The sequence below is a fragment of the Rhododendron vialii genome, chromosome 4a (assembly GCF_030253575.1).
Source record: "Rhododendron vialii isolate Sample 1 chromosome 4a, ASM3025357v1".
In the NCBI taxonomy this organism is placed as follows: Eukaryota; Viridiplantae; Streptophyta; class Magnoliopsida; order Ericales; family Ericaceae; genus Rhododendron; species Rhododendron vialii.
The window spans coordinates 42,823,582-42,834,619 of record NC_080560.1 but is presented as its reverse complement, the minus strand read 5'-3'; the positions used below and the strand labels follow the sequence as shown (position 1 = coordinate 42,834,619).

Below are 11,038 nucleotides of genomic sequence, written 5' to 3'. Positions count from 1 at the left end.
CTTGTTCATTGCTTCAATTCCTTATTTTTGTTTGTCGATTGATTGGGTTAGCAAAGTACAAATTTCAATTGGTATCAGAGCGGGTCGCTCTTCTGATTAAGAAAATTATTTCTTTGAGCGGATCCTTCATTAACACGATGAACATGAACACGAATATGAACCTTTCTGCAAATCGCATTCCTATATATTCTAGATAGTGAAATTTTTTATTAGTGGAAGTCTAGGATAAGGGCAATTATGAGGTCGGCTGATGAGGAATGAATTATGGAGTTCTTGTGTTAAGGGCTTTTTATTTAAATATCCTACGAAGACAGTAGAAAATCAGGAAGTGCCCAAAAGTTTTTCTGAGTTGTCAAAGACGGAAAAGGCTGAGTTACTATGCTCCAAGGAAGCAAAATCTTAAAAGATAAATCTGTTGAATAAGTTGACGATTGAACGAACTTGATGAAAGAAAAGTGACTCTGATTTCATAATCCACACTCATGTTTTCATAGTATATTACTAATAAACTCTTATTTATTTTCCTACTTTTTTTCATAGTAAATTGGTAGCTAAACTCTATTACCGTGGAAAGTATCTCGTTACAACCTTTTAGAAAAATAACCGTGGTCGAGAAGCTGCTGTGCGTGGTATTGTCTGATCCGAACTCCACTGCCTCTTCTATTTATTTATAACACTACAATTGACCTTAGGTAGTCATAATTCTTTCCTTACCCAAACTCAGTTTATTAGGCAATATTTAATATCCTTGTTCAATTTGCCTTCCATTAGAATTCTAGTAAAATTCTCATTCCAAAACCACGTGCAAACAAATAAGGAAACCAAGGCCAATTTACCATGCAGAATTCTTTCAAGGTTTGATATCTTCGGATTGGACTTGATTATTTTATTCACGAGCTCGAGTTCTGCTTTGACACCAAACAGAATATGACTTTGTGCAATTTGGATTCAACGACCAAAATATAAGTTGTTATCACTTTTTTTTCTGCAAATTAATAATTCAAAGTGAAATATCAAAAGGATAATAATAACAACCAATTTAATGCATATATAATAACTAGCAACATATGATATTGGAGCTTCTATATATCGATATTTTGTGCTCATTAATATTCTTGAAAAATTGTGCTGGTCTTCAGTTTTGTATGGATAAGAAGATAAAAAATAAAAAAAAAGTTAAAGGATTGATGGAGTATCTTTTTTTTTTTTTTTTTTTGCTTGAGCTTTTGTTAACTTGAGATTTGAGCTTTACTCTTGGTTTACGAAGGAGTAATTAAGAACTAAACAAGCAAATTAATTTCCTGTAACCCTTAGGGGTTGGCCAAGTAGTATTTGGCTGAGACTTAAGTGTTTGTTCTATTTTAAGGTTTCAGATTCGATTCTCTTTGCCCACAATTTTTAGGGTCACCTCATCCTCACACGTAAGCTTGTGAAACGGCTGTGGGAGGGGCTGTAGGAATTAGTTCAAGGTGCGTGCAAGCTGACGTGAGACACATTGGAAAAGAAAATTAATTTCCCGGAAGAACATGTGATGTATATACGTTCTTATGAAATGGACCCTTTTTTTTCGGTCAGAGTGATAATGTACCCTTTTTTTTTGGAAAATGACAGCCAATAACATGTTTTGATAATTAATACTCTCTCCGTCCCAATTTATTTGTCATTTCTTGGAGTTCGTGCCACTTTTCAATTAATTATATCTTGTAATTTATAATGTTTTAGGTGATTTCAAAAACATTGAATTATAGAACAAATCGAGATCTATCAAATAAGATCCATATTGGATATAATTTATTACCACTTTAAAGATATAACTAGTTTTTAAATCCAATTAGAATATATAGAACTGAGCCAAGTAAATTGGAACGGAGGGAGTACCCCCAAGGATATACTGAAAATATTTGTTAATGCTGAAAATATCTTTGACGGATATTAATTATCAAAACACGTCTCATTTTTTCTGTTTTTTTTTTGTTGATCAGAGTGATATTGGACCTTGGGCCTATCTTTTTACACAATGGCCCAACTACAAAATAACTCAACATGATCCAAATATGAACATGATATTTTTAGCCCTAATACATAAATATAACAGTAATATTGTGTTTGTGCAGGCAGATCCTTGGATGTCTGTGATTATAGAGGCATGTATGTTGCAGGGGATTTATTAACGAATTGATGCCTTTCAGTGTGATCGTGCACTATTCTCATCCCCGCCGTCTTACCCATGCCTAGTCGCATTTGAGGATACGAAAACATCACTTCTTGGGGGTATAATTAGGACTATCGCTCATATTCTTGAAACAAAGTGATGTATTTCATGTTCTCAAGTTATCTATTGAAAATTGAAAAAAAAGGTCATAGAACTATTTGACGCAGGCAAATTTCTTGCATATAAGGTCTAATCGTTTTTTCATCGATGTGGCCGTACTCAATTTTTGATAAGCTTAATTACTTTTTTGGTCTCTATAAAATGCCTCAAATTTCATTATTATCGTTACAAAAGATTTTATTTTCCTTAATTTAATGCTTATAATTTGAAAAATATTTCAATGTCACTACAAGAACTTAGAAGTTATGTGACCAACAACTAGGTCGCAAAAAACTACTTAACATTTTGGTTGCAAATTAATACGTAGACGGTAGACCAAAAGATGTAAGTACTGTAATTCTTTACTTTTGGGACATTAAATGGGAGAACGATTCTTGATTCATAATTCTCTCTCTTCTTTTGGAGGGAGAGAGAGAGAGAGAGAAATGGTGGCGGCTTCCTCTGGTATCCATAGTGGACGCATACCTAGGAAATGGTGGCCACATATTTCACCTAAAATAAAGAATACTGCCGGCTGCTCGATCAGCCCATCACTGCTTTAAAATAGCACTAAAAGTTTCAAGTACAAGTTACATCGGCTGCGTATAACATGTATTTTCAGATTAAAATTTATATCACCGATTACCGTAATATCAGTAAAGTGGGCAATTCAAGGCCAAATCAGGCTTCACAATCCCAACAAGACTTTATCGCAGTAGCATAACTACAAATCAATTCAAAATAAGCATATATCCCATATAATTTGGATTAGCCATCTATTTTCAAAAGTCTGTTGTCTTTCGTCCATGTCTACTGTCACTAGCTCGATCGTGCCTTGATATCTGCTTCGTGTGTGTGGTCTATAGTATCATCGCTAACGTTTTTCGATTGTAACATTTTCTCAAGCGCTATATATACCCTTGATAATTTTCTTAAATTGACAAGCATATATAACTTAGGGAGTAGATTAGGGCAAATCAATGATCATATTCTATATATTAATTGCCAAAGTTTGGTAATTTTGTTTGTGATCATTTAAAGCTTTGGACATTTGTGCATAAAGAAGGCTTGCAAGTGGCAGGGGACATAATTAGCTAGTATATGTTAAAACCCTACAGTTGAATTTTGGGTGGACAAGGGTAGAGTTTCAAGTCAAACAAAATACTCCACTATCAAGCCTCTTTCTTAGACTACTTTTAGTAACCAACCATGCATAGACAAATTTGATCAAATTAAGTAGAAATTGGAAATGGTATCCTAGCCTAGCTACATACCTAAAAAGGTTACTACCTCCATACCAAACAAAAGTAAATGGTGAGAAACTCGAAACCTGCATCCCCTATGCTACTCTATTCTTTAAGAATTCATGAATTTGGACTGATCATCATTAGTAGTGCAACGTGTTACTCTCTCTTTTTAATTATGTTATGCGATGGCGGCTTCCTCATGGTTTCCGCAGGGGACTTTACCTATGAAATGGTGGCCACATATTTCACCTAAAATAAAAAAACACTGTCGGCTACTGGATCAGCCCATCACTGCTTTAAAATAGTACTAGTACTTTCGTGACCACATAAATTTATGTAAGTACATTTTAAATACCATGTGTTTTATCGATAAATACATTTCAAAATGCACTGTGCTCCCATTTTTAATTTTCTCTTTACATTCGCGCTCTTAATTCTCATACTCGCAAATTTTAGCATTTTGAGATGTATTTCAAAGACGCTTTCATGTTCGTGCTCCGGCCCACTCACGCGCATGCGAGTTCTGTGACTTAGTGTCTATCGCTGGGCCAAAAAATATTCAACAAAAACGATAGAATCATAACATTAGGCGATCACTTTATTTAGAAATTACACTGCAACAAGTACATGAAAAATTACTGCAACATGGTACATTTGCCTTCAAATCACTAGTTAATATTACATCGCAGTATCAAAACACACACATGTTATTAATTGAGTCTCTTATTAAAAACACTTTCAAAACAAAAAAAGAAATTACATGTCGCTGCTCAGATAAACTGAAGTGTTATTTTCAGCAGAGATATCCCAAATCCTTTCGCCAGAGAAATCGAGTGGCCATTTCGCTTGTTTATTAGGGTAGAATTGTCCGAAATGTTTTTCGTATGCAGGCTCTTTGTTGTTCTCATCAAACATGGCAAATATGTAAGTCTCAATGGCCTTGTTGGGCCTCATGGGAGTTCCTTTTTTCGCATGTCGAATCATGTTATCGACGTAAGTGGCCGCATTATCCACTGAAGTCGCGGCCCCACCTGCCGATGGCCACCCAGTCTCGGATATCACCACCTCTAGGTGGCCACCCCAAGCCCTCCCCAGCGCGGCGATCAGACTATCAAGCATGGCGTCAAATAGGTTTTGGTACCCACGACTGCCATCCCACACGACCACTGATGAGGATCTGAACAAGGCATACTCGAGCGAGATGGAACCGGGGTTGCCTGTGTGGGCAAAATAAGGGTAGATGTTGGCGAGCACTGGGGACTTAGCGTCGCTCAAGAACCAGATAATCGGGTCCAAATACCACCGGTAGTCGTCTCTGAAATTACCTTGGGATGGAGGGTAGGATGTCCCGATGAGGGTCGTGTCAATTGCAGTTGAGACCTTGATTTGGCTAAGACCGGCTGAAGCAAGGGCATTGTAAACGTTCCTCATGGCAGGAAGAACAAAGTGTGCAGTCCCGGAATTAGGGCTAACTTCATTTCCAACGGCTATGTAACGGAACTTAACGTCCGGCCAATAACTCTTTATATTTCTTTGAACCCAAGAATTAGCATTTGAAGGGTTAGACAGACTTTGGAGATCTCCGTTTGGGACCCCTATCATGAGCTCAATGTTGGATCCTCTCAGTGCTTGTAGGGCCCTTTGATCTGGATCGTAGATTCTCATCCGTGCGATTCTGTGTTGTTTGTAGAGAGCTACGACGTCTGATGCTGGTGGGAGATTGTTGCCCATCATTCCGTAGCATACACCGACTGGCCCTGCACCTGCATGTATAAAATCAATTCAATCTTGTCAATTAATGGTCGTGTAGTCAATTGCTGATGACTGCGGCGGCATCAAAATAACTTCAAGTGATCTAACTCACTAACTAGCTAACGCTACTTTTCTTGCAGAAAAACAACATACTTAAATGAAGTTTTTTTTTTTTGCCCTGAAAACGTTGAGTTTGGACCATCCACACGAAAAAAGGCCTTTTTTTTTTTTGTCTGGATCTTTGAAACGAAAAGATTTAGCTAGTTTAATTTCAAATTCAGTTAGACGAGATAAATTTCGGAAACTAAACTTTTCAGCAAAAAGCTAGAAAAAGTTCACCGAACATATAAATAAATTAGTAATTGCAAGAAAATTAATAAGTACAATCTTAATAAATAGCACTCGAAGTGTAAAAGAGTGATATGAAATTTAGCAGTTTATGCATCCATGAATTGGCCTGCCACAGAGAGAGAGAGAGAGAGAGAGAGAGGGGGAGGGTCGACCTGTTATTTCAAGGTTCGAAATGAATATTGATCCAATAAGAAGCAAGGCGGCAGCCATGAAAGAAGTACTAGGACTAATGCTAGTTAAGGGAGCCATGTTCATAAAAATGAATAAGGCTTAGGAGTTGGTTTTGAGAGTGAAGGTAATTTTCACTCACAAGCATTAGGGTTCTTTATATAGACCTAGGAGATGCCTTTTCTATATCTGGAATTTCGTGGCAACATCCATTTTATTTTATTTTACCCATTGATCAACTTTATGCATCCCCATATAAAATAACGTTTCTTTGTTTATCTATAGAAATATTGCTCTTCTTTGCTGGTAAAAAAAGGACACAGATAAAGCCCGACGGTTTGTGCAGTAGAAGTAATTTGACAACAGGATTAGTCCAATCTATACGGGGCTTTGTCCCAATATTGATTGGCGCCTCTGCTAGCTAGTGGACGGTGGAATTAGATCTCTAGATTGGTTAATTGGTGTAGTCGGACACCGATTTATCAAAAAACAGGAATATAAATTAATAATCATTGTAACAATTCGATCAGTTGGGCAGGTTACTTTGAATTAATACATTTCGACCACGATATCATCTGTTCAGAAAACTTTGATCCTTTTTTTTTATTTTTTATCCAATGTAATCAATAATCAAAAATCAATCGTTTGTGTGCTTCAAAATTCAAACTGATTTTGTCTCATGCATTTAACAGAGGGACGTAGATAAAGGAATACCATTGGCCTTTTTGGCTTTTCCGGTACATGCTTGATGAATTTTAGTATGTTCGTAAACCATATCAGATTTGGAATATGAACTGGGGTAAAACCGTAAAATTAATCACATTGTTAATTATTATGGCTAATATTTGGTTGTAGCTTGTTTGTTATTAATTAAATTGGACATTCCCTCATAAAGAGCAATTAATGCAAGTTGCAAAAGGGCTAATTCTCAAGGATAAGGGGGTAGCTAGCTATATGCTAAAAATCATTTTTCTTTTTTCTGGTTTGACGATCAGGAGTGTCCACGCAAGCTTAATTACACGCATCTTGATTATTTCCCTCTTTGTACGGTCTAAGACAGATCATCCATGTCGGAATTAGGAAATTCACAATAAATTTCTCTCTAGCTGCCCGATTCTAAAAAGTTGTCAAGTTTTGAACACATTTTGGGTGGAGGTTCCAGTCAAAAATATCATGTGCGTCCACTTTGGTCTACATTCATTGTTTAGGAACATTGAAAACGGTATTGCCCTTTTTACTTGCTAGAGTGGAACCCTACATGCCGAAAGAAGATGTACCCTACTTACCAAACAATATTCCATGCAAGTGGCCAACTTACAAGAGGATGATAGTTATCTTCATCATAAAACACATGCACAATCTAATTACATAACACAATGCTAAATCCCGCAAATCTTGACTATGGGACTCAATTGATATCGATGAAGAACGCTAATAACTTAGATTCATGACGACACTTTGACACTTCTTAATTAACCCGCAACTCCTAACATGTGCGCGTATAATAAGTGATGCTCGATCTTGCCTCTAGCTAGCTCTGTATGTAAAAATACAAAGCAATGTGAAATTTTTTATATCAGGTTTCGTTTAGCGTCGTTTCATATAATGTGTCACCATGGATGGGCATGCATTAATTAGTAGGATTTATGTACTAGTAATTTGATGATAGAGAAATATTAACGAAATACTGGCAGACGCTTTCAAAATCTAATTGGGGATGTAATTAACCACCTGCACTTGCAGGGACGGATGGAGGCGAAGGCGGATGGGGCCGCGACCACCTCGAGTTTCGATAAATGAATAGTACCTTGTATAAATTCGAATGTATATGTAAAAGAATATATATATCACTTCAATTCGGCCCTTATAATATTTAAGTAACTTGTACAGTAAAAACTATCATGATTTCCTTATCTTAACCATCCGAATTTTTTTAATAATTATTTTATGAAACTTCTCTATCATAGAAACTCTGCGTCCGCCAATGCGTGCCTATATTATGCAAAGTTTGAACGGACATATATATATATATATATATATATATATATATATAGAGTCCCCTTTTTAGAAGGACTACCTTATTTTAATAAAATGCGGACCTCCTTTTTTCAATTGAATTTCGATGATCCAAGCCGCTCAATGTGTTCAGAACGTGATTTTAGGGTCAATTGAGAGAAATCAGCAAAAAAAAAAGACCGGGAAAGGCTTCATCCGAGCAGTTTTTGTTTATTTTTTATCTAACGGTTCAAATAACAACTGCTCAAATCAAGCCCTTCCCGGTCATTTTTTTTACCGATTTCTCATGGGTACTCTTAAAATCACGTTCTGAACACATTGAGCGGCTCGGATCATCGAAATCCGATCGGGAAAGGCGAGAAATGAAATGTCCGCATATAAGGTCCTTATTTTAAGGTTCTTACCTGAAGAACCTGAAGATTTCTGTATATATATATATATATATATATAAAAGAAGCCGTTCATTATGAACTTTAGGAATTTATATATCATGAACATACTATATATGAGTGCCATATATATATAAATGCAACTTGTTGGGCTATTATATTTACTGTACTACTTTGATGGCGGCTTTTATTTTCCTGAGAATTTGAATTTGAACATGTGATGTACGGTGCTAGCCTACCAACACATGCGGCTTTTCTGGTGTCCCATAATGCAACTAGCTAGCTTGTTGCTATTATATATATTATTACTCCACTACTTTGATGATGGCGGCTTTTCTTTTCCTGATGTGGTGCTACCTAGCTAACACATGCGGCTTTTCTGGTGTCCATACCATAATATATATATGCAACTTGTAATTGCCATTTGCATAGCAGCCCGTCCATCGAAACGTCTAAGCAGTATTACTATTGCATGTGGGGAAATTAAGGGTAGTATATATATACTGTTATGATGTTAATCCCAACCCGGCGGCCCCCACGAGGCTAAATTCCATGGGATCGAGGACCTTAATTAATTGCCTGCCCAGAGGACAAAAACTCACTGGGCGGGCTTTGTTACGGTTTTAGTTGAAACCCCGCTAGTGAATGTTGGGATTGATCATCCGAACTAATCTCAATCTATTAGACCTTTTTTTTTTTTGAACGGCAAATTTTTTTTTATTAATCTCTGAACGGGGTACAAAGATTAACGGATCAAGGAGAGCGGCATGTATGCCGAGACCAAGACCCAATTCTTTGATTGACAAGATGACAACCAAAGAACAATCCAATGGGACTAGCCCAAATACCTAAAAGACCTAAAAGCCCAAATAAAATGGGACAAGCCCAAACAATTAATAACCAATCATCAAAAGGCCAAAAAATCTAGAAAACCCAGATAATTGGAACATCCCAATACATTTAGGCCCAAAACAAACCCTAGCAAAACCCAATTTGAAACATCATCAACCTGGATCCGAAAAACTGCCACTGCCATGATGACCGCCGTAAGTTATCGAAAAAAAGTACCACGGGGTGAAAATTTTCAAATTCATGCATTGTTCGATAGTGGGGATCGATCAACCTTGTTGGTATTGTACATTGAGATAGTAGTGAGATATCTAGTTGTAGTAGTACGTCATAGTCTAGCGCCGTCTACCACGTCAATGTATGTTGGGTGACCACCTTTGAGTCACAACTGTCATATCCGTGTGTTACAGGTGGAGATTTCTGCATCATTGGAATAACGTGGGTGAATGGTTGCGATGGATGTGTTCTTTTGTATTGTTTTTTTTTTGGTTGTGTTAATTCATCCCCTCTTGTGGGAATGTAATAAGTCTCCTCTATGTGGGCGTATAATAAGTCTCTTATAGGATTTAAGTATACTTTCAGGAATCTTGGGTGTAATCCGTTATACCAGATGTTTAGATCTGATTGTCGGGATTCAATATATGCATACCGCTGTTTCTCCATTGGAAAAAAAAAAAGGGGTATTGGACCTACTGGTGAGACTACCAATTAGGCTGGGCCGAATTCAATGAGCCATTTAAGGTTGAAGTTTATTATTATTAGGTTAAGAGATTGTGGACAATTATGAGATTGGGCTGGGCCATCAGAATAACAGCCCATGCATGTTGATGGGCAATCGCATGCCTTGTTTGGTAAACCAATTAAAAGCCCTACCTTCGACTCGGCCCAAACCCCCATCGAACCAAATTGGCAACTGGGCTCTACATCCAGGCCCAAGGCCATTTTGACATCCCAACAAAACTCCTTAGAATCACGACGAGAATTAAAAAGAGAGACTTTTTAAATACAGTAGTTTTTTTCTCGACGAAAAATCAACAATGTTGGTTGTAATTAGTGAAGTTTGAAGCCCCGTCAAATGCATGAGAGTACATAACGTCTACCACTGAGTTACTGCTCCACTTGCGACTATTTAAAATTACGATGAACTATATTTAAAGATTAAATGATGGACTCCTTTCTGCATATTTGCATATTCCACCTTTAATTTGACAATGCATAATATGCGGCAGTCAATGTTTTGACATAAATTAGTTTTTTTTTAATCAATCCAACTAGACCAATTTTATTTATTTTTAATCTTGGTGATAAGCATATTAGACGTAAATTTACATTGTTTTTTTGCACCATACAATGTGTTTTTCATAGTATAAATTGAATTTTGTACTTCTAGTTTTTTTTTCCGCTCAACCCCTAGTCTTTTTAAACATCACCTCTTTTCGGTAATGGTGGAAGTTCTGACCAGTTTGGGTGTGCCTCAAAATAATTCCTACAACCTATTTCATAATTATTTCACACGTTTATGCATGATGATGAGTTTAATTTAAGCTTTTACCAACTATCCACATAATTTTATATTTTTCAATTGTGTCCTCAACACATCTTTGAAGAAGTGGGCATAAAACACTTTGTTCAACCATTTTCTATTTGTTGTCTCTCTCTCTCGTCTTTGCTGAAAAAGAAAAAAAGGATCATATGGTTAAATATATATATAGAGAGAGAGAGAGGGGGGGGGAGGGAGGGAGAGAGAGGGAAAGAGACGAACTATATTTAAAGATAAATTAACTCTCTCTGTTAGGGCAACTAATCAAAGGAGGACAATCGTTTGATCCGAGAGTATATTGGGGTGTAATTCAAAACCATATAAATTTAGAGTTAAATAATGTACTAATAAAACCAAAGTCAAACTCAAGAACTTTTTTGAGTATTTCCCCAACTACCCACACACTTCGAATGCT

At 36.6% G+C, this 11,038-nt stretch overlaps 1 protein-coding gene across 1 annotated transcript; it reads right to left on the bottom strand.

Moving 5' to 3' along the window:
• Nucleotides 1-4,132: 4,132 nt before the first annotated feature.
• LOC131324613 (lichenase-like) lies at nucleotides 4,133-6,045 on the bottom strand. Its single transcript, XM_058356650.1, has 2 exons — nucleotides 5,814-6,045; nucleotides 4,133-5,321 (listed from the first exon to the last, which is right to left on the bottom strand). The coding sequence occupies exons 1-2, from the start codon at nucleotides 5,914-5,916 to the stop codon at nucleotides 4,315-4,317; spliced, it is 1,110 nt and encodes a 369-aa protein (XP_058212633.1). The 5' UTR covers nucleotides 5,917-6,045; the 3' UTR covers nucleotides 4,133-4,314.
• Nucleotides 6,046-11,038: the final 4,993 nt, after the last annotated feature.

What these genes read in the sequence shown, in the direction of transcription:
- LOC131324613 (XM_058356650.1), bottom strand. Translation starts at nt 5,916, where the DNA reads ATGAACATGGCTCCCTTAACTAGCATTAGTCCTAGTACTTCTTTCATG. An exon ending in TTCGAACCTTGAAATAACAG is followed by an intron (nt 5,322 to 5,813) that starts GTCGACCCTCCC and finishes TTATACATGCAG; the next exon opens with GTGCAGGGCCAGTCGGTGTA.